The sequence below is a fragment of the Leopardus geoffroyi genome, chromosome E1, assembly GCF_018350155.1.
Source record: "Leopardus geoffroyi isolate Oge1 chromosome E1, O.geoffroyi_Oge1_pat1.0, whole genome shotgun sequence".
Taxonomy (NCBI): Eukaryota; Metazoa; Chordata; class Mammalia; order Carnivora; family Felidae; genus Leopardus; species Leopardus geoffroyi.
Window position 1 is genome coordinate 50,556,293 of NC_059330.1, and position 23,974 is coordinate 50,580,266.

At 42.7% G+C, this 23,974-nt stretch overlaps 1 protein-coding gene across 4 annotated transcripts in view; it reads left to right on the forward strand.

The window, feature by feature from the left end:
• The window catches only part of MAP2K6 (mitogen-activated protein kinase kinase 6), a 116,494-nt gene extending 100,637 nt beyond the window's left edge, over positions 1-15,857 (forward strand). For all 4 annotated transcript variants that reach the window (XM_045489559.1, XM_045489562.1, XM_045489560.1 and 1 more), the window contains 2 exons: positions 5,646-5,691; positions 12,022-15,857. In XM_045489559.1, the coding sequence (XP_045345515.1) occupies positions 5,646-5,691; positions 12,022-12,099 (124 nt within the window). In that variant the 3' untranslated portion in view covers positions 12,100-15,857. The remainder of the gene's footprint in view (positions 1-5,645; positions 5,692-12,021) is intronic.
• The last annotated feature ends 8,117 nt before the right edge of the window (positions 15,858-23,974 follow it).

Consider the following 23,974-nt stretch of genomic DNA (forward strand, 5'->3'; position numbering starts at 1 on the left):
ATATGCAATAGAAAGAAAACTTGAATCACTTGAACTTTGAAGTCTTCAAAGAAGAAGTTCCTCAAACCTTCAGTGTTGTTGTCCCTATAGAACCTGATATTTAAGAATATCAGTTGTGTAAAATAGCGAGTCGTTTTTGTTGGTAGGAGAATTGGAAAGAAGAAGAGAATTAATTCTGAATTTTATGAGCATTCTTAATGATCCTCACTTGGATTTTCTTTAAGAGTATAGACCCTTCTGTTTCAGAATCTGGGTCAATAGTTTTTTGCCTTCCATAAACTGCCAATATATTTTCTTTGGTACCCCTGCAGTGTGAACGTTATTTTGAGATCAACCAAGTTGGAAAAGTTGTCTAATGCTTCAAGAGACGGTGCTGATTTTTTTTTTTTTAAAAGCTTTTATGAATGGCTTAGATCTTGCTGGAAGCCATTTCATTTTCTATGTATTAGCTTACAGGTACACACCTGCCCCCAGCAGCAAACTAGGTATTTCACTTGTTTTCTCACTGACAGTTTTAAATTTGACCTGGGGCTGAGTAGAAAGAATGCAGAGGTGATTTACGAGCACCCCCTTTCTATTTCTTGATGAAGAAAAGGATACAGCCTGAGTGTAACTCCCTTTCATAGCAGTTTTTCTACTTCCCTATCTACACAGCCGTGTGTTGAGATACCTTTTCATGAAAGGACCCTTTTTGGAGTGACCTCCATGTGTGTTTTTGTATTTTAATGGCATAGTCAGGCAATGATCCTTCACGACTTCTCAGAAAGCCCCAAGTTTTGTGGTAAGTGGGGAAAGGGGCGTAAGATTTGGGAAGTAAAAAACTGATCCCGAATTTCGAGGTAGGTACACCTGGGATTTTATCTCCTACCTCTGTCTTTGGGCTAAATGCCACACTGGAAGAGAAAGGTTGCATCGTTCCTGGTTTAGGTCATCTGTCAGAGTGTTTGTGATCTTTCCTGGGATTAATCCTAACTGAGCACTTGATGACATCCCAGTGCTGGTCGACACGGCACAGCTTCTTCCAGGGGGTCATCTTGGCGGCCCCTCTCCTCTGATCACGGCTTGTGAGTTGACCGTGATCCTGGTCTGTGGCGTGTGTGTAGCTCAAAGTGCCGCCAGGCTGTCACTGTCCCACCCAAAGTTACATTTAGAGCCCAGAGCCCCAGCCGAGGTGTTTCTCGTGCAGTAGGCTCAGACACTCCGGGGAGTGGGAGGGTGGGCGCAGAAGGGTAGGAGAGGGGAGAAATTTAAAGCATTTGTTCTTTATGGACTTAAAGGAAAAACCAGTGGTGTCTTACACGCCGTTCCCTTCTGTCCTTCTTCTGAAATAGGACTACTGAATGACATTTCCTCCTCTTTTGTTCCCTACACATGGCTCTCTTGTCATAGGGTTTTTTTTTTTTTTTAATTTTTTTTTTCAACGTTTATTTATTTTTGGGACAGAGAGAGACAGAGCATGAACGGGGGAGGGGCAGAGAGAGAGGGAGACACAGAATCGGAAACAGGCTCCAGGCTCCGAGCCATCAGTCCAGAGCCTGACGCGGGGCTCGAACTCCCGGACCGCGAGATCGTGACCTGGCTGAAGTCGGACGCTTAACCGACTGCGCCACCCAGGCGCCCCTATTGTCATAAGGTTTTTAAAGCTTTCCCGGAGTAGGTGATGCTGACCATAAAGGCCTTGCTTTGGGATGCATAACACAGAAGTCCAATAGAAAAGCTTTACATCCTAGTCCCACAGAGGCTTAACAAATGAATATCCCGAAAGGAAAAAGGGAGCCGTAGCAGGCTTACGCTTTTCTCTATAGCCACTTCCTATCGATGCACAGGTTTGGTGACTGAAGGAAGTCTCTGGAAACCAACTACTGGGTGCCAAAACAGCCCGACCTTCTTTTTGCCTCTCCTTCAGGCCTATTTAAGGGGCTCAGTGCCCAGCTGACCAGCCTGATGGCATGTTGGAGGAGACCCACCCAGACGCTGAAACTGTCTGACTCAGAGGGACTAGCATCAAACAGAGACGATCAAATATAGTTCCCGACTTGTTCAGGAAGAAGAGTAAATAGAGGCACCGGACGTTTATTTTGCTTCTGACAAATGTATGGGCTTGAGAGGCGCAGCGTGTTTTTTATTCTGTGGGCGCACCACACAGGCCTTCTTGGAAACCGTCAGAGGGCATTCAAATAGGCAGAAATCCTCTGGTCAGCACAGACTTCAAGCTAGCAGTTCTCAAGACAGCATGGAGGTGTTTTTTAGTGTCAGCTACGGTCAGGAGCGTGTGTTGTGGCCTTTGGAAGACGAATTAGAGCAGTTAGCTAATTGCACGCTTGAACATGACCAGCCACTTGAAAATTCAAAAGTCTGACTCTAATCCAAAAAGAAATTGGTGGGGCTTATTTTATACTGGATTTCAAGCACTTCCTATCAAACGTGGAAAATTTGCTCCCTCCCCCCAACCTGATCCTGAATATTTTCCTATTCTTAGCCCATGTTTTGAAGTGCTCAGTTTAAAAGATGGAGACAATGTGTTTCATCAGTTACATTCATTCAGTAAACAGCCCTGGATTGCTACATAAGTATTTTCCATGAATGCTCCACAGTAGTGCTATTGCAGGAAATTGTGAGCCTTCTAATCAGAGGTCAAGAAATAGCCTATTGGCCAGCAATCCCTGAGGCTTTAGGAATCCTAAACATTTATGATGCATCAGCTTGGGGTACGTTCCCCACATTTTCTTTATACAGACTAAAAGAAAGAAAAAAAAATCTAGAGGACTTTTCTTAACCTGTTCCAGAAGTAAAAAGATAAGCCATCCTTACTTAAAATGATCTCTCCTTGGGGGCACCTGGGTGGCTCAGTTGGCTGAGCGTCCCACTTTGGCTCAGGTCACGATCTCTAGGTTCATGAGTTCAAGCCCCCCATTGGGCTCGCTGCTGTCAGTGCAGAGCCTGCTTTGGATCCCTCTGCCCCCCCCACCCATCCCCCACTCACGTTCTCTCTCTCTCTCTCTCTCTCTCAAAAAAAAAAAAGATTTCTCCTTAAAAAAAAAAGGAAGCATTTACATCTCTCTACCTGATGAGAAGATAGTCTTATTTCATTTTCTGCTAAATAGAACTTCAAAAATCAGCAACATCACAAAGATCTCTGGTTGGTAGAAGTGGCCATTGTTCTAACATTTAAGCAAGAAGCTTCCTTTCCTGTCATTCCCTTGGTTCACTTGCTGACCGGTGGAAGCTGGTGATGTGAAGGTGGCTGATGGTCCTCAAGGAGGATGTTAATAGAGTCCATGCAGAGTCCTGGCCTGATGGCCGACTAATATTCCTGTCTAAGTAGAGACACCTGAAATCAAGCTGGTGACTAGCGAGCGTGGATTTAATGCTGTGTCTGTGCTTTTCGTTGTTGCTTTTCGGAAGTTAGATTGTTCAGATTTGGGGGAAGACTTTCTGGTTTTTGATTGGCTTTGAACGGTAGCCGAAAACCCAAGGCTTCTGTGCATTAGCCCTTTGGTTTTTTCACTATGGTCTGTGTGCAAATCAGCCACGCTCCTGGGATCACACTCCTCCTCCTGTGTTTCCATCTAGGTGAACGAGCTCTTGAACTTAGAAAGACAACTTCTGCTTCTGGGGTTCGGGGATAGAGACGTGGTAGTGTTGAGAATGTGTGCAAAGGACAGACGAGCCAGCTGGGGCTGCTTGTAAGTGAATTTCATTTCTAAGCAGGAGAGAGAAGGCAGCAGTGAGGAGGAATATCCTAGGACACGTAGCCCAAGGGTTTGCAACCTCAGCCCTAATGACTTTTTGGACTGGATCAGTCTTTGTTGTGGGCAACCGTGCTGTGCATTATAGGATGTTTAACAATATCCTGGGCCACATCTAATATCTACCTATTAGATGCCAGTTGTATAAAACGCCTCCAGAGGTTGCCAAGTATCCCCTACAGGTCAAAATCACCTGCACTTGAGAACCGGCAGTAAAGCACTATAGAACCTCAGGATATAGATACGTAAGTATCTATAGAGATACAGAAGGATACACATGTATCTATAGAGATCTAGAAGGATATAGATACAAAGTCATAAGTGAGTCCAAGGGTCCAAGGTCTCATTCATTTCACTCAGGCACACCTTCTCATATCGACCTGATTTTGACAGTTGATAATTCCTCTTCTCTTTCTAATCCACTCTTATTTTTATCCTCAGTTGAGACGAAACTTTCTCTCATAGGTTGTCTGGTCACTGAGGTCGCTAGGTCCTAGATCTGCCCTCAGTCCCAGGTTGAAACTTCTCTGCTCACATCTACTGTACCCTGTCTCAGGTTCCCTGGCTTCTACTCACAGCATTGCCTGGAATAAACTGGTAGGCTGTTTTAAGTTGTTTTGGTTCAAAAGCTTTCTCCTTCTCTCTCTCTCTCTCTTTTTTTCCCATTTCGTTTTGTTTTACACCACAGTTTCTCAAAGCGTCTCAGTGACTTCGCTCTCTTATGGCTCTGTCCCTCCACCCCCGCCTCCCCCCCAGACACCCCCCCCCCCGTTGTTATTAGCCTTTGGGGGAGGAGCAGAGCTCATGTCACACATATAAGCTCCCATCTGCTCAAAATGATCCATTAGCACAAATCGCAGCTACCTACTGATCAGTCACATTTTGGTTACTTCGATGCCAGGCTAAGTTTCCTTTCCATTCATGTATGATTTTGTGCCCCCGTGGGCAGAGGAGTCTGGAGGTTGCCTTGCAAACCACAGTCTCCAGAATCCTCCTTTTCTTCATTCTGTAACCTGGGATTCCAACTCCAAAATAAACTGCTTATTTTCTTTTTTTCTAATTTAAGGCCATGGGTGGATACAGGGGTGGGTTGAGGATAGAGGGGAAGGGTTGGTCTCACTGCAGTAAGAAGTTACTGTTGTTGTTACTGTTGCCTCCGGTATCACATGTTATTAAGACGTTTGTGTATATGTGCAGTTGTATATACAGAATGGGAGCCATTGGACAATCGTGCACGGCCACAGAGAATTTCTAAGAAGAAAAACTGCTTAGGCACTGACTGAGGGTGTTTTCTCTTTCATTAGCTAGGAGGTTGTAGACAAGTAGCCTTACTTTAGACATTTCATGGAGGTATTGCTTCTATCTTAGGTGGGTTCGGTTAGGAATATATAAAAGCAAATGATACATTCAAGGGAACCGGAAGCCAGGAGAACCAGGCATTGAAGAGAGTGAAGAGATAACAGATGTAATGTAAGAAACACCTGCCAATTTCTTTCCCGGGGGGAGGGGTGAGTGAAAGCTCTTTTGAAGGAAAGTAGATTTGTAATTTGGAATATAATGGCTGTAGATCAGGAGAGCTAGTTTGTATGTTGTTGGTAAAGTATCAAAAGGATACTCTTTAAAAGTACCAAAAGGATGCAGGACACACACACACACACACACACACACACACACACGCACACACACACACCTCTTCTTCCTGTTAAGGTACACCGAGAGTGATTTAAAACCTAATTTTAAAGGTGTAACAAAAGGGGGAAGTCAAGACAGGAGATTTGTGTGTTCAATACATTTTAAAGCTGGCTACGTTTAGTCTTCTGCAGGTTCTGATGTCCTAGGCTAGTGAAAATACAGATGGTTCCTAGGTTTTAATGTGATTAATTTTTTTTCTTTAAGCTTGAAGAAGAATTCCAAAGAACGGCCAACATATCCAGAACTTATGGTACGTATGGTTCCCAGCGTAAACCTGTCCTGACCAACAGCTAGTAAAGGTAGAGTGACTAAGACCCAAATTATAATCAAACAACCTTGTTGCAGGAGCTGGTTCACTGACATGGAAGTGAATTCGAGAAAACAAGAGTCGAGTCCTTTGTGCTTCCTAAATCCTTCTTTAGCATGACCTGGGGCAGGTCGCCTTGCTTTGTAATTTTTTCCACGCTGGTAAACTGGTTATCATATACACTAGATGCCTATAAAAATTTATATTTTCAAGTTCTTATGATATCAAGAGCCACCACTTATAAATGAAGGAAAGCATGATTTAAAGGATTTCTGTAATGAGGGGGAAAAGTGCTGGACAACTCATCAGGTTTTGATAACATATTTAGGATGAATTCTTTTCGGTGAGTGTTTAGGGGGGATAGACTGTTTTCTCCTTCTGGTTTTCACATGCGTGAAAATAAGTAAGACCAAGCCTTCTTAGTTTCCATCGTCTTACCTCTGCATTCACAGCTTACCATTTGCACAAACTATGAAAAGAAGGGGTGAGAATAGGATCTCAGAATTTTTGTCTAAAAATAGATTCTCTGAAATTGTGGTAACTCCCAAGTTTGAGCTAATTACACATGGTTCTTTAGCATAGATGGTGAACACCTAAACTTGGGAACGTTTATCTAATTGTATGTTCAAACACATTTGGGGGGGGAAATGATTAAATTCTGACTATTTGCTAATTTGCATTAACCATTCCCTAGATTTATTTCAAGTATCAAGGTTTTAATTTTAGCGGGGGAAGGAAGTTTTGTTTGGTAGAAATAAGAGCAAACATTGACATCATTCTTTTTTCTTTTTAATTTTTGTTTTATTTCTGAGAGGGAGACACACACACAGAGTGCAAGCGGGGGGTGAGGGTGCAGAGAGAGAGGGAGACACAGAATCTGAAGGAGGCTCCAGGCGCTGAGCTGTCAGCACAGAGCCCGACGCGGGGCTCGGACTCACAAACCGCAAGATCGTGACCTGAGCCGAAGTCGGACGCTTTGCCGACTGAGCCACCCAGGCCCCCCTGCCATTTGTATATCTTCTTTGGAAAAATGTCTTCTCAGGTCCTTTGCCCATTTAAAAAAAAAAATCAGATTTTTTTTTGCGATTGAGTGTTATGAGTTTTTAAAATATATTTTGAATATTATCCACTTATCAGGTATGTGGTTTGCAAATATTTTCTCCCATTGTGTAGGTTGCCATTTCCTTCCATTGGCTGTTTCTTTTGCTGCGCAGAAGGTTTTGGTTTGAAGTAGTCCCACGAGGTTTTTGCCAACAAGTACACGAAGAGATGCTCGTCATCACTAGTCACCGGGGAAATGCCAATCCAAACTACGCCTGTTAGAATGACTGTTACCAAAAAGATAAGAAACAACAAGTGTTGGTGAGGTGGTAGAGAAAAGAGAACCCTGGTATACTGTTGCTGGGAATGCAGATTAATACAGCCAGGATGGAGAGCAGTGTGGGCGTTCCTCAAAAAAAGAAAAATAGAAATATCGTATGATTGAGACATCTCACTTCTGGGTGTCATGTCTCAGGCAACGGAGTCACTATCTTGAGGAAGCATCTGGATCCGCATGTTCACTGCAGCATTATTTACAGTAGCAAAAGGCATAGAAACAATGTAAATGCCCATTAGTGCATGAATGGGTAAAGAACACACGAGGGGCGCCTAGGTGGCGCAGTCGGTTGGGCATCCGACTTCAGCCCAGGTCATGATCTCGTGGTTGGTGGGTTCCAGCCCGCCTCGGGCTCTGTGCTGACAGCTCAGAGCCTGGCACCTGCTTCAGATTCTGTGTCTTCCTGTCTCTGCCCCTCACCCACTTGTGTATGCGCCCGCACGCGCTCTCTCTCTCTCTTTCTCAAATCTCTCTCTCAATAAATAAACATTAAAAAAAGAAAAGAACACTTGTTACACACACATACACATGCAATGGAATATTATTCAGCCTTAAAAAAAATTCTGCTGTTTGTGGCAACATGGATGGAATGTGCATAGCACCGTTAATAGTTAATAGCATAGTTAATGATATTGTGTTGCATACTTGAAAGTTGCTAGGAGACTAGATCTTAAAGGTTCTCATCACACAAAAAAAGAATGCTAACTGTATGAGGTGATGGATGGTATTATCGTGGTGATTATTTCATGATATATAAATATGTACCAAATCGCCACATTGTATACTTAAACTCACACGATGCTATAAGCCAATTCTATTCCAGTAAAGTTGGAAAAAAGGAAAGAAAAAGTATAGCTTGGAGATGTCAAGCCAGAAAGACTTACAGAAAGCCAATCCACACAATAGGTGATGGTCACAGCCAATCACATGGATTTTCAGCTCTGTTGGTTAAAATTTGATTTCAGTCTGAACCATTCTCCGATTGAGGGACCATAAAAGAACCCTGGGGAGAGTTCCAGAATAGAAAAGGTGGTCTCCTTGGGGCAGCAATTGTCCCCTATAAAAAGGCATCCCCTGGGACTTAGCATTCTGTTGGCTGTATTCAACTGTGACCCACAGTGGCGGGAGGAAAGAGGATGCGTAATTGCTTGAGAAAACTTAGCATACCACCTGTTTGGGCTGGACATTTCCTCTCTGGCTATATTTTTAATAGCCAGTCGGGGGCCTTTTCAGTCCTGGCTACCCTTTTTGGATATACTTATGCAACCTCCAGAGCATTTTAAAATTAATTTCACATAAAGTGCAATGGACATGGGGTGATTTCTGGGGTGTCTTATGAAGCCTGTACTCCTATTTTAAAGTTGTCTTGTTTGTCCCTATTTTCAGAAGGAGAAGAGCACTTTCTATATATTTCTGCCTGTTTAAAATGCAGAACATTTTTTTCCCTTCCGAGGGGGCTCTTATCAGAGGTTTCAGTGAAACACATTTGGGAAAAAAAATGCTGAGTTCTAGCTTTGTATACATGAGCGAGTGATGTTGAATTCCACCTTTCCATTATGTTCTAATGCTGTGGTCTTTTATGGTCTACGTATTAATGTTATAAGGTCATGTGCTCCCCCCCCCCCCCCAGTTCTTTTTATGGCATTTGCCTTTGTGACTGGAAATGGATTTGCCTTTTAAGGCTATAACTGCTCCCTGCTTTCCTGTGGAATTGAGGTTTTTAAGTGGAAAATCTGAGTCCAAACTCTTTGACTTTAGCATTGGGAAAACACATGCTGAGAGACTAGTGTTTACATTGTAGGAGTTGGTGAAGAAAGGGGAAAAAAAAATCCTTTTTCCAGGTGAAGGACAGTGTAATTAAGGCGCCAACCCAGACATGTACCCCTTAGAGAAATCTCACATGTTTTTCCCCTAACTGGGATGGAGGGTGTACATGCTTCACCATCATCTCCTTGTTCTCTCAAACTCCCACTGAGGGACATGGCTCAGTAGGGTTTGTTCCTCTAGAGTGGGGACCAGCCAACTTGCTCTGTAAAGGGTTAGATAGGAAACGTTTCCGGCTTTGTGGGCTGCTATTCAACTCCGTTGTTTTAGTGTGAGAGCAGCTCTATCCAATATGTAAACAGATGGTGTGGCTGTGTTCCCATACACCTTTACTTCACGAATAGGCCGTGGGCTAGATTTGGCCCCTGGAACATTGATTGTTGACCCCCCCCAATCCCAGATGATAACCACCAGAAATGATAATCAGGTGATGCAGATGATTGCCCAGGGAGGTGATTATGTTCTTTGAATATCCTGGGAAGTTCTAGATTGAATCAAAGTGCTGAGCAAGGATGATTGAACCCATAGGAAATGATAGTCATGAGGGACGAGGTGTTGTGTAGAAGATATGGTGACCGTTGGTGACTGTGGCTCGCCCCAGTGCTCCCGGCAGTGTGTTCTCGGATCTCCATGTTTTCTCCAGGCACAACCATTGGCAATGTCCTCCCTTGCTGTAGCTGGCTCCTTTTTAGAAAAACGCAGCCTGGGGAGAGGAATCCATGATGCCTCATTTGCTCATCTTCGAGTTGCTGGCCTTGCTATTCCTAGTCTATTGCTTATAGAAGGGACTGGCTTCTCTCCCAACCTTTTACAGCCTCAAAACCCACACAAGAAGGCAAGTCACACTTTCCATTTTGACATGCCTGCCTGTCCTCCCCTCCCCAGCATTTTCCCAGCCTGGGAATGCTAAAAGATGCCTGAGGACTCTTTTTCTTAAAGACGTCGGTTTAGGTCATTCGATTCATTCACAGACTAAGGCTACCCTCACTGAGCTAACCGCCAGAGCAGAACCAGAAGCAAGATAGGGCTGGCAGGCATCGGCAGTAGTCATGGACACAATCTGAGGTTTGACACGTCCTGTTTTGATAGTAAAAACTTTTAAGTACACTAAGAGATCGCGAAGTGTCAGAGGATGTGGGAAAGCTAATAAGCATGATGGTAAAGCCCTTGGTAAGTGTGCTGCATAAGTGGTTAGTAATCGGAAGTAACTGTGCTATTTATTTGGGTAAGGAGCTCAGGACGCAGGACCCGGCATCTAGAACTTTGGTTAATATGGTGGGGGTAAGGCTCTGAGCCAACACCCAACCTGTATCTTCTAGATGCGAAAAGCAGAAAGCCTCTTTTCCATGTTTTGAGTCAGGAGACTGACCAGCGACCACCTACCTTCTTTTGGGTTTCATTCCTTTGTTCTCTTCCCATTTGCATGGCTTCCTAAACCTTCAATGGGCGGGCATTCAGTTCCCCACAGAGCTGCCTCATCTAGCCCTGTGCCGTCAGGTTTAAAACACTTACGGGGAGAAAACCTACCTCTGGGGCAACATGAAGGTGATAAACTAACATCCCCAAAGTCAGGGAGAAATGAAGCGAGTCATCTCCATGTCTGCATGCAGAAACACTCCTATTTAGCGGCTCAACTAGGCACTGAAAATAATACCACCAGACAATGAGAGAGGTGGCCATGACGGAGGGGAGGGCGTACCTGACAGGTGGATGATGACACTGGCACTAGGTTCTACCCAAAGGAATCATCCTTTTTGGATTGTTTGTTGGATTCTGTTTCCCACTGTTAGAACTATGGTTCGTGAGTTGATGTATCTCCTTTATATTAGAGGTGTGAGGTTCCAGTGTGACACCTGGGAACTTGCTGTAACAAAATTGTGCCTTTGGGGGAGGGTCATGCTGGTGCAGAGAAAATGGCTTCATTTTCTTCAGAATTGCTCCACTGTGTGGCCTCTTGGACCCACTATGCCTGCACTCACTATGGCTTTTTTTTTTTAATTTTTTTTTAACATTTATTTATTTTTTGAGACAGAGAGAGAGAGCATGAACAGGGGAGGGTCAGAGAAAGAGGGAGACACAGAATCCGAAACAGGCTCCAGGCTCTGAGCTGTCAGCACAGAGCCCGACGCGGGGCTCGAACTCACGGACCGCAAGATCATGACCTGAGCCGAAGTCGGACGCTCAACCGACTGAGCCACCCAGGCGCCCCTGCTATGGCATTTTTGTGAAGTTTGCTTAATCTGAGCTGCATGAATAGAGACTTTTTTTTTTTTTTTTTTTTTTGCTTTTCAATCTTTAATCTCCAAGTTGAATTTCTCTGCACATACCTAGAGTTTGGCAGTTTGCGTTATTTTCCAGATGGATCAACTCTTCATTAAGAGAGACATAAGTACAACTCGTGGCTGTCGATGTGGCTTAGAGAGTGGCTTTGTTAACTGTTTCAGTTCAAACCAGCTCTCCAGGGTCAAGGGAGAGCAATGCTTTGCCCATTTACTATGCTACAAAAATTGGTTTCTCCTTCTGCTATCCAATTCTTGAGAAATCAGTGTGCATAAATCTATGAAATTTCTCATTATTTTACCACTGTATCAGTCTAAAATTACTTTGTAGGGGACAGGGTTATTTGTAAATCAGAGTCCGGGCTGTCTTTGCCAATCATTGTATTTTACCATAGGTGGGGTTTATATAGCCTAATTACATATATTTTCCAAATAATAAATACTCTGTAGCAGAAACATATCAAAATGGGAGGCTTACAATAAAAGTTATCTTTAAAATGCCCTCATCACTAGGCATATACTTGATAAATACTCTGTAGCAGAAACATATCAAAATGGGAGGCTTTTAATAAAAGTTATCTTTAGAATGTCCTCATCACTAGGCGTATACTGGACTTGGGAGAATGTCCTCATCACTAGGCGTATACTTGACTTGGGAAGAGGTTGGAAGAGTCCAGTTTAATCCTAATAGGGGTACTTTAATCTGTTTACCAAACACATCTGTTAAATTGCTAATCTCATGTATTGTCAGTGCTGAATATTAATACCATGTGTTTCTCCTTTCTCTTGCAGCAACATCCATTTTTCACCCTACACGAATCCAAAGCAACAGACGTGGCATCTTTTGTAAAATTGATTCTTGGAGACTAAATACCGTGGACTCAATTGGTTGGCCCTCCTGTGGATTGGTGGGTTTACAGGGTGAAGCAGGTTCACTAAAGCACCAATAGAAACTCATCCTTGAGATAATTTAATCCTGCCTCTCAGAAGGTTGTTTTCCCCCATTTTCTGTCCTTTTCTTTTCCTTTTTTTCCCCTCCAAAGGGGGCCTTGGAATCTATAGTATAGAATGAACTGTCTAGATGGATGAAATATGGCAAAGGCTTAGGACTTAAAAAGGTGATTAAATATTTAATGATGTGTCATATGAGTCCTTAAGCTTCTCAGACTTCTCTTGTTCTTCATAAAACGAATGCATTGGCCCTGGTCAAAAGGTGCTACCGTAGTGATGAAATTGTAAGTAGATCTGTAGTCTGTCCCACTTATTATTTTAATATTTATGTTTAAGTGCTTGGTTGAAAAGATTCCATTTTATGCAAGGAGGGAGATACAAGAGGCAAGGTTGGGTTGGCAATATTTATAGGGCTTTTATTTTTAAGTTCAGTCGTGTCTGTGGTCCAGAGGAAACTATTTAATATGCATCTTTAAGAGTATTATAACAATGACAGTGAGGAGCTCTTCTTTGTAAAACACCTGTTCCAGCTGTTGTGGCTGCTTGCCACATCCTTAGATTTCTGCTCAACTCCTGGGTAGTAACCACATATTTCAGGTGAAGTGGTGAGGTATCCCAGTCATACCCTTTCCCCAACTTTGGGAAACATAAAATCACTTTTGTCACATCTCAGAGTCACGAGTTGGGTTCTCTTGGCCTTTGTGGTATTAATGGAATGTGATTCCTGATGCAGTTTTTTAATCACCTATCTACCCTTCTACACGTGTGCCTGTGTATATTTGCTAAGTCCCACGCTCCGCCAAGTGGCTTCTGTGGACATCTCTACTTAGCGAGGAGGATATATGTCAGTTCTGAGAGGAGATGTCATGTCAAACCACACTGGGAATTGGTGCCTTCTTCTGCTTCTGTCCCTCCTTACAATGCATAAGCCCCAAGGTTTGCCTTTGTGTTAAGATGCGCTTTTTGCTTTCTTCTCTTCTCCCCCCTTGTTCAATAAAGAAGCCTTACTATTGACGGGAGGGCTGCAATACAAGAAAATAAAAGTTCTTTGACAGGATAGGAGATAATGGGGAAGGTTGAATTAGTTCCTAGGAATAGACGGCCCGATTGCCAGTGGTTGAGGCCACATTTCACTTCAGTAGCACACAGCAGCACGGGGTAGCACTCCGTAGGAGGCTAGTGCCATTATGGGTTCCTGGCAGGTTGACAACGCAGTGAAAGCTCTTTCTTAAGACTAAATATGCCCCTAGGTTCTCTAGGTTCCTTGATGAAAAGTGAGTGAATTGATGCAGGGAAGCTGTAAACCGATAATAACCAGCAAACATGGCTTTTGGACGTTGGGTTTACACGAGGCTATTCTTGAAGGACAACGATGGAGAATTTTGGTGAGAAAGGAAGAAGAGAACTCCCTCTCTTTCTTTTCTTTGCCTCAAGTTCACAGATATGGAGATTATTCCTCCTGAAAATCTTCTCTTCTTTCCCTTTTAGATTTTGAAATGTAGTCGTTAGTTTTTCTGTGTCTGCATTTTCCCCTTGTTCTTGTCTTTTGTCTGGCTCAGAGCAGTTGCCCAGAGCGAGTATGGCCCTCCCGTACCTTCTTTGTATCCCTAGTTCCAAGAGATACCTGTTTGATCAAATGTAGTTTCATCTTCTTTAAAGCTACCTCTGTTCCTCATCTTCTTCCAGCCGGGAAAAGTGTATTATCCTAGTGATTATGGCCATTCTCTTTCTCACCTACCTTACTAAATTGGGCGGTTTCCCTTGTTGAGACCAAGAGAAAAAAAACATCACAACTGTATTCCTTCTTTTCTTCATCTGTTTAATGAAAAAAGCAAGTAGTAGAAAACTCGGAGGTCCCTCCGTCACAGCTTTTGGCGGAGTATGTAAGGCAAAGCCTCGTTCTGGTCTGAGTCAGACAACTCATACCTGTTGTTCAGTGCGGTTTCTACTTAGAAATATTCTTAACCGAGTGTGTTCTCATGCATTCGCCTCTCCAGTTTGTGAACCCAGGGCCCAAACTTGCAAAACAATCGTACTGAGACAGAGAAGGAGTTTGTCAATGGTTCTCAACCTGATGCACACTGGAATCAACTGGGAGCTGGTGAACACCGCCTGTGCCAAGTTTGGGATTTCATTGGTCCAGGGTGGGGCCTGGGAATTGGCATATTTCACACGCCATGTCAGAGAGGGTGTGTTCCTGGAATACTGACTTGGAACTTGGAATACATTGTCCCCATAGAAATGATGTACAACATGGTGATTAGATATCTTATGTGCTCAAGTAGAATGGCTTGCTAGACTTACAAGTCTAAATTCTAGAGTGTGTGTGTGTGTGTGTGTGTGTGTGTGTGTGTGTGTGAACCGTGTTATAAGTTCTAAACTAATTTTAAAATAAAGAGAGAGATGTGTAAACCATATTTAAGTTGATATAAGTTGGAAGGTCTCCTGTACATACACACAGGTCACTCGACCCTCTATATTACTCCACTCATTGTGCATCAGCATTATTATTGTTTGTGGTTACCTTTGGTTGATTAGCTTTTTAATTGTGGTCCTACCCTCCTGTGCTCTTTGTTAGTCCTGAAATGTCAGACGTCCAAGTCTAGGACATGAAATACTCATTAGCCTCAGCATTTGAGGAAGCCAGCCCTGAGACTAACGCGACCCCTGGCTTCTCCAAGTGCATTTGATTTAGTGTCTTTGGAAGGTAGTCACAAAAGTGACAGAGAAGGGCTAATGTTTTCATAGTTTTTAACACTAAAAATGCTTTTCTTGACCAAGAGGCTTCATTAGCTCTGTTCAGAGAAACTACTCTGTTTCTCCCAAAGTCGTCTAACAAAATGCTTAATCTTTGGCTTAAAAGTGCAATGGATGCCCAGTTCCTGATTTCCCCCCCAAATGCTTGTTTTGGTGATGTGACTGCCTGTGGCCTTGAAGGGAAGATTCATATATTCATAAAATTCATTGGAGTTGGTGGTCAGATCAAGTAAAATGAATTAAATCTCTATCGTGTTGGGGATTTTGTCTTCTTAATGCCTATCTATGACTTAGAGGGAGATTTGCTGGCTTAAAAGCAACCTTCCATTTTTTATTGAATTAGCAAATAGAAGATGCAGTTGTTAATTGGACCCCTGAAAATTTACATATTCAGGTGGAAAAATGCCAGAGTAAAATCTGGGAGGTGGAAGCTATCAAACCAACCCTATTAGAATAGAAAAAAAGAGAGATTTTATTGTAGAAGGTCTGTGTTCCTCTTGTCTAGGGGTGTGTGTGTGTGTGCACGCATGTGTGTGTGTTTTAGCACTGTTAATATGCTGGCAGCTAAAGATGCTCTTTGGTTTTCTTTGGCTTTAATTGGGGTACTCTGGATTTCTTTAGGAATCTGTTGAAAGCTAGGACCTTTTCCCTAGGAAAACGCACATGGTACATGGAACACGTAGTTTTGCAAACATGTTTTGTTGAGGGGAGGGGAGTGGAGTGCAGTTTATAGACCCCGCAGGATCAATAACCTCTGCTCTGCAGAATGTGGGCTGTGACGTTCTAGACCAAGACTGGCAAAGTTTTTCTGTAAAGGGCCAGATAGTAAATATTTTTGGCTTTGGGTTGCATTAGTCTGTTACAACTACACAGGTCTGGGGTTGCAGTATGGAAGCATCCATAAATAATACACAAATGAATGAGTGTGGTTCTGTGTCCCAACTAAACTTTATTTACAGAACCAGGCAATGGGCTGGATTTGGCCCACAGTTTATGGTTTGCCAATACCAGTCCTAGAGCATCGAATGCAAAACTCCAATTGATTGAATATGTGTATAGAGCTTTTCCATTTAGTTAGTATTCAGCTCAGCTGTTGAGACAGATCAGGAAGATGGACATAGAAACGAATTTGGGAAGAGTGGAGACTGTTCAGTCCCATGGAAATTGCCTCTTAATTTTCTTAGGTAAGTATTCCTTGCCCTGGAGGCCAATGGGACAGTTTTCCTCAGATGAAATTGAGGACCTCTTTTTCCGTTTCCATACAATAGCCGGCATAACGTACTTCAACTTGGCAATAAAAAGCATTCTTCTCTCAGACATCAACGGCGTTCTTGTCTCTTAGCTTTGCATTTTATTTCTCTCTGGGATGTGATGCTTGTGCAGGGAGGATCATGAAGCCAGACACTAATCCTCGGGTTTTCCTTTTTACTGAACTGCATTAAGATTTGAAAATTTGGGGGCGCCTGGGTGGTGCAGTCGGTTAAGCGTCCGACTTCAGCCAGGTCACGATCTCGCGGTCCGTGAGTTCGAGCCCCGCGTCGGGCTCTGGGCTGATGGCTCGGAGCCTGGAGCCTGTTTCCGATTCTGTGTCTCCCTCTCTCTCTGCCCCTCCCCTGTTCATGCTCTCTCTGTCCCAAAAATAAACGTTGAAAAAAAAAATTAAAAAAAAAAAAAGATTTGAAAATTTGGGAGGCCATAGTTACGTCAGAAGTAGAAGGCAGATAGACGTCTTAAAATCTTCGAGGTTATCCCCCTGTTCTATTTGGCCATCATTTGAGAAAGGAAGAAAGATAAGTATGGGGTCAAAATTCTTGTTCTCAGGTAGACACAGAGCTCTAGGCTCTCACTGTGACAGGAGACTTGGGCCCCCTTGGGTACTGTCCTTGGACTTGGAAAGACAAGGCTGCTTTATCTTACTCCTTTCTTTAATCCTCACTGAATTTCTATTCTAAGGGGCTTATGCAAAATGCCTCCTTTCTGATGTGATTATCTTGGGTCCCTTGTTGAGTTCCTGGGCCCCCTAGTCTCTAGTGAAAGCTTTGCCTTCCCCATGGGACCAGCACAACTGTCCTTTCCTTTGTCTTTGGTCAACCCTTGTCCCTTGTTTGCTGTAGGAACGCTACACAAAGAACTGTCTGTCACCTAAGGTGCCCAACTCCACTTTCCTCTTCCAGAATAGTCCAACACAGCTGACCTAAAGCTGCAGTTGCTTGGTTTTTCAGAAACAGTTTTCTTCCTGCTGCATCATCAGGCAAACATAAATTATACTTAGAAGGCTGCTTGGAAACTCTTGAAGAGCATATTTAAGTATTTGATCTGGCAATTTACCTGACTGAAAGTTTTCTCTTCGCCCTGGGAAACAAAACCTGAATTCCAGAGCCTTCAAAATGAAACCATCCTTCTGGGGAAAGCACCTTGCCACCAGATATATCACTCACCACCTGTTCCTGGTATCTGCAAAGTAGCTGTGTCGTTTTGCTGGGGTTTAGAGAGTCACTGTTTACAGCTATGCAAATATAATTTCCCCACCTCAAGTTTTCTAATGGAGTCATTTGGAATCAGCACCTAAGTTGGGTTTATCTTTTTAGCTCCTGCCTCAAACTCCCTTTTCAAGCAAAATTTCTCCAAAAGCTCTTTTCCTATCTGACGTGAAGGGGACTGGGCCCTAAGTAGAAACACAAAGGAAAGTCAAGGACTTTGTGGTAGGGATTTTTTTTTTTTTTTTTTTAAGACAAAAATATCACCTCTAACACAAACATGTGTTAATAGAATTAAAAAATATCCAATCCAGTTCCCAGGGACTGTCAGCATCTTGACATCATTTGTATTGTCATTTGAACTAGGATTCTGAGCCCTCTATTCTTGGGAGTTTAGAGTGAGATTTTTGGAGATGTGCCTTGTGTTTCTGTCTCAAGAGTTGTCAGCATGGAAAGATTCCTCTGAGGGCTGTTCCTCTTGACACATACAGGGTTTCCCAGGGTCCACTTCTTTCTGGGACTCAGGGTCTCTTTCGAGGAATGAGGTTAATGCTCTTAGGACCTGGAGACTGATTTCAGGGAAAGCCCGGGAAAGTTGAGGCACGCACTTGTGGCTTAACGTAGGAAACAGAACTTCCTAAATAGTCCCCAGAGTTTGTGGCTTCGACCGGGCCACCTTGTCTTTCCTGGTTTCCTTGATTGCATTTGCTTGTTTTTCCACTGCCCACGCACACAGGACCTGGGCTGACTGAACGCTTCTGTGGAAAGGAACCGATCCAACCATTTTCATATGGCAGAACTCAGAACCAACAGTTTTTCTTTGGTTTGCCTACCTGGATTCTGTTGTTCCCGAATCTTGAAAATGAATGTAAGCGATGTCTGAGAGGACTTGTAGCAAAACCCTCCTTCTGAACGTAAGACCTTACAGTGAACCTTCCATTCATCCTGTAAAAAAAGGATTGCTGGGTTGGGTATCTGTTCCTCTTAAGGAATATTCTGTTGTGGCCAGAAATGAGCAGATGGCATCATTTGGTCACTACTAATGTTCATTCGTATTGGAGTCTGCAAGCTAGTTCAACAAAGCAAGTCAGGTCCCTGCCTTAGGAGACTATCATCAGACTTTGGGCTTTAAGGCTGAACAGTGATGTGAAGTTATGTTTGGGGGTGGGGAGAAAAGATACATGCAGAGAGCAGTGCTTAACCAGGGTCCCCGAGGAGGAGCACGCTGATAAAAGAAAATGGCAGACAGGTATATCGCTTAACTTATTTTCAGTATTCCTATGGATGTGATCTCCTATGGGAAAAACCTGTCAAAAAGGCAAACATTAATTTTTGTTCCTTAAAAATACTGAACTAGAAGAAGATTCAGAGAGTGGCGTTGGTTTGGATCTCAGAAAATGTTCTCTTGTTTCCCTAGTGTTCTTGACGCTACAGAGTCGCTAATTTAACCTGATGACACCCAGAAAAAAAGATAAATGATTAGTGGTGTTATTTTGAGAGCATGCAACCCACCCATGAGCTAGACTCTGAGTAAAGAAATGCAAACACAAAGCTGAGCCCCTTCATCTTTAGTTCTGGTGGCTGATGGTTTTAAGGAGGGTGGACACCAAAGGCTATCTGATGAGCATACTTTTTCCATGAGACAGAGGATGGTGAATATTCTTACAAAGACACTACAGGTCTTCATCAGAAGAGGAGAATTTATAGTTTTAAAACATAACGCTCAAAGCTAGTTTGAGTTTTCAGAAGAAGGGACTTGTGTGGGAAAGTAGTTTTATTTTCTGCCGATCTCAAATTGTCTTCCTTGCTTGTGTTCAGTATTCGTGGAGGGAGGTGTCGAGGGCACCAAGTGGTTTCCAGACTGTGTAGAGTGGTGCCCGTGGGGGTCTCTGGTCAGGAAGGGAAGGGGAAGAGAGAAGAATGTGAGGGCCATCTGAAAGCCCCATCAACCTCCAATGATTGGCTACCAGTATCATTCCCCCTTCACTTAACTATCATTCCCCTTAAGTCTCTGTGGCTATTAAAGGCTTGGGGACTTTGGATGAAGTCACTACTTGGAGACCAGAAGCAACCACAGAACCCGGGAAATTTTGTAGCCAATGCTGTCTGTGCAGCCCTGGCTTCTGCTGTATTCCGTATGCCAACAGGGCTTGGAGGTAGAAGGGCAAAAAGAGAGGGCCATGTCTTTAAATTTCTGAGCATGAATCATTTGAAAGAAAATGCAAACATCGATATGGGATGGCCACGCATATAGACTCTTGAATTGCTTATTTTTCAGAAGTGGTTGCAAATAATGTGATCTCAGTGGCAAGGAGGGGCAAGAGTGGGCTCTTGATGGGCAGTGGAATATCTACATTTCTATGTTTTCAGGAACAGAAGTTGTCATTTTGGTTATTGACATTTAGAAAAAATTAAAGTTCTTTGTATGATTTTGGCACAGAGCAGCGTCCCATCTGAGAGTCAAGCTAACGGTTACCCTCGCTGGGTGTTCCAGGTGAAGATCGGTCAGGGGAAACTGGTACAGCCTTTGGAAGCTGAAAACAGGTGGTGTTATCTGTCCTGAACTGAACACAAGGGGATCCTTAGGCATCCATTGAAACATATCAGGTGCCTTCCACACACACAGAGTCTGTGGTGAATTCTGATAACGGTGCTTTAGCCGCTAAACCAAATTGAACAGCTGGGGTGTTCCAGCACCCATTTTAGAACTCTGTATGTGTCATAAAGCTACATTTGGCAACAATTTGTGGAGCCCTTGGCCAGTCTCTGCGTAAAAAGCCACCGGAGGAGGTTCAATTAAGAAAATTCAGACAATTTATCTGTCATATTTTCCCCATGTTTGGTTTATTCTTTAGTTTCAAATTTATTTTTTGAGTGGAGTGATTTTCTATAGGGGCTGAAATGATGTTTTAGTAAAATAACAGGTATTTTTAAAGGAAAAAAAAAAAAGCCTTCTTGATGTAATTAACGTCCGCCATTGCAACATATTTTCTGCTGTACAGAATCATCATGTTAAGTCACTTAAAGCTGAAAAAGGTGTTAAGGATGTAGTTCAAAGTCTTTGTTTAAACACACGAACATTTTTCTATATATTTTGTGAAAAGCCTGATGGAGTGCAGGATGTAACTTCTGTATGGAATTGAACTTTGTAAGAATTTTAGTAAAGTAGGTGGGTTTCCCCAGATTCCTTTGTGCATCAGTTTCATTGCTGAAAATGCTGCTTCCAGTTATTAATCTGGTCTTTGTAAGGAAACACACACACATACACACACACACACACACACACACACACACACACACTTTTTTCCCTTACATGGTGTGAATTTTATGATAGACCTTTTTTATTTGTATATGTGATGGATTGTTTTCCTGTGTTGTACCCCACATTTGTTTGTAAGCCGTGTTGATTGTAAAGACAGCTGTTGGGCAAGTGGAAACATGTCTGGTCTCTACAATCCCTTGATGCTAAGAAGGAAGTAATTCCATATGTTCGTTAGGCCCTGCAAACTCTTCCTAATACCTGAAATATGATGCAAGGAGATTGGAGAGGTTGTGCACCCCTATCCTTCAAAACCCCATCTCCAACACTGTGTCTCTGGAAAGTGTGAAATAGCAGAATGACTACCATTTTGTGGATTCCGTCATTGACCGACTCCCTCATCTTTCCTGCTCTGTAGAACATGCTGCTAGCTTTCCCTGGTGGAAATCATCTCCTCTTTATGGATGGCAATATCTTCTCTTTATGAATGAGGCAGACTGGACTGGAGAGTATGGAATTCATTAGAAGTTCATAAAGTAAAGGCCTCTGAAGGATGTGGGTAGAATGTTTCCATGCCTTTGAGGTGATTGGGAAATTGATGCTCTGGCCTTGGGAACATTTTGCTTGTGAGCTGCAGAGGGAAGGGAGTCGGGGAGGGTGTACTTCATCTGTTTTCCTATAAGGAAATGTACAGGGCTGCTCTCTCAAGGCGAAAGCATTTCTCACCGTTGTCCAGGAAAGAAAAATTATGAATATCAATTGATAATTTCAGTCAGGGTCTAGGATTGTATTTAAAAATACCTGTTTATGGGGAAGCATGCCTTTTGTTGACTTTGCCATATTGGCTTTGGTGGCCACCATGCATTTTTACTTTAGCCTTGTTTTCCTGTTCTCCAGATCGTGTGCATTATTGTTGTTGTTTTCTTTTGAACTACTGCTTTATCGTAAATGGTGATGTTATCTCAGAATTCCTGAGGCCAAGGAAATAGCTACTGTGCAGGACTTGGGGTAGATGAAAGCATTGGTATTGATGTAGGTTAAGATTGGACAGAGTTACCAGAAATATACTGAAGGTGGCTTTAAAGACAGCGTGTTTGTTTTAACATTTGGAGAAGCCACCTGTTCTAGGATCCTTATTCTTGGGAAATCCATCTTTTCATGCAAATACCATGTGTGGTTCATACTTAACAGCCTGGATGACTGGCCTCTGTCAGTCACTCTACAAGGAATTCTAATAATTGCCAAAGGTGGAGGTAATTTTGCCTTTTATAGGTCATTCTATGGTGAAATTTCCAATCATGGTATCTTATAAAAAGAATAACTATTATTTCCCATCTCTTTCCTGATCCAAGAGCACAGTAAAGGAAGAGTAAAGTTCTGGTGTGATACAGAATAGTTCATTGAATCTGTTTTTGACCAAGGAAATGGCTGAGATGTTGAACTAAGTGGTTGTTACATGGTTCGTATGGTGACCTCAAAAGGAAAATGAAATTGGGACATTAAGTCAAACTTGGACTCCTCTGTTGGTGAGGAGCTTACACTTTGATTTCCTATCTCAGGATATTCTTCAGTTTCATACTGCTGCTGAGGAGGAAGGAACAAGCCGTAGACTCTAACTGGTCTCCGGATGTTTGTGCGTGTGTATGTAAAACTTCACACTGTGTGTGTTGTGTTCAATGTTGTGTCAATCTATGAACTGACTCAAACAACAATTTGAAGAGAGAGAAGACAGTAATAATGGCAACAGACACCCATCCACCTCTTTTTTGTCAAAGTGCTTGCTATGACTTTCATAGCTAGGACAAATAGCATACGTATTCAGGAGCAAGGTGTCCTTGAAAGAAATGGTGTGTTGATCTCATGAGAAAATGTACAACCAATAAAAGACATTTTAAAAAGTGCAGTGAGTCTGTATATTAATTGAGTTGTGCATGGGAATTCTTTGTTCCAGGGATATGCTACTTTTACGTATAGAAGCCCTGCAGGTGGAAAAAAGAAAAAACTGGCTCGAATGATTCATTCTGTTTTTCTTCTCCCATTCCTACCACCCTACTTCCAAAACATAATGGAGCAAAGCATACCAAAACAACAGTGTTGTAGTCCTGAAGCCTCATTAGAAAGTCATTTCCATGGTAACGAACTTCAGACTCAATCTTCTTATAGTCAGTATTCCTAGGTTAGAAGTGAAGGCCAAATATTACATTATTAAAATTTGATGGCTGTGGGAAGGATGGGTCCAGATGGCTTAAATGAAAAGAAGCAAGGCCCTGACTTTATGTCTCTACAGATTTCTGACCCTGAAGTCTTAGGCCAACTAATCATTTGAATTTTTCCTAGTCCTACTTGTAGCGTGCATAATACTAGGAAATTTGCTTTACATCATCAGGCATGCTGTGATGCGGACGTCCTGGGATAGAAAGAAAATGTCATTTCGAGTATATATGGTTGGGTCTGCAGAGTTCTCTGGTTTCTCCTATAAACTGAGTGCCTAAAACTATTTGATGAGCATCCACATTAATCCAATTTAGACAAGAATGGCTAGATCTTAATGTTACTATTTTGAGTGGATCACCAGTTATACCCAGAGGTGCACCTCTGTCTTGCTTATTGCCCAAACACGTTGTGTTGCTGAGTCAGTAGACTCCTTTTAAATCCCCTAGTATTTCACCTTGGACAGATATCTTCTCAGAGTTGAGAGTCTAAAGTGGAGGGCTCACCTTACTTCTGCGTATGTTGCTTTAGTATTTTCCAGTGCTGAGACTCTATTATACTGATCTGGAAGTCCTGCCTGTCTACTGTATTAAGATTGAATCGTTCATCTTTCTTCAATGATAGGGCTTCCTTGGCATTGGGAATTTTATCTTAATAAGGGGCGAGGGTGCGTGGAGGAGGAAGGCATCAAACACCGTATTCTCAGGCATCATGTATGAAAGTATTTCATACAGTCCTCTGTAGTCATTCCTTATTTTCATACATTGAAATATCAGATCTTAAAGTTTTGTTCCTTTCGATGGGTATAATGCCTTCTTTTTTTTGCATGCTTCTCATATTGACCAACACTAAGTTGCCCCTGTCCAACTGAGTTCCTGTTTACTCAAGATTTTGTAGGAAACTGTGAATTAAACTGGAAAGTGGAGAAAATGATTGGGTTAGTAACAAAAGCTTCTTTGGTTTTGCCTTGGTCATTTGACGATCTACTGTGACATAACAAACCCTGAAACTTAGTAGATGAAGATAACAGCTTATTACTACTTCTCCCAGGCCTGTGGGTTGGCTGGACTCAGCTGGGTGGTTCTTGCTT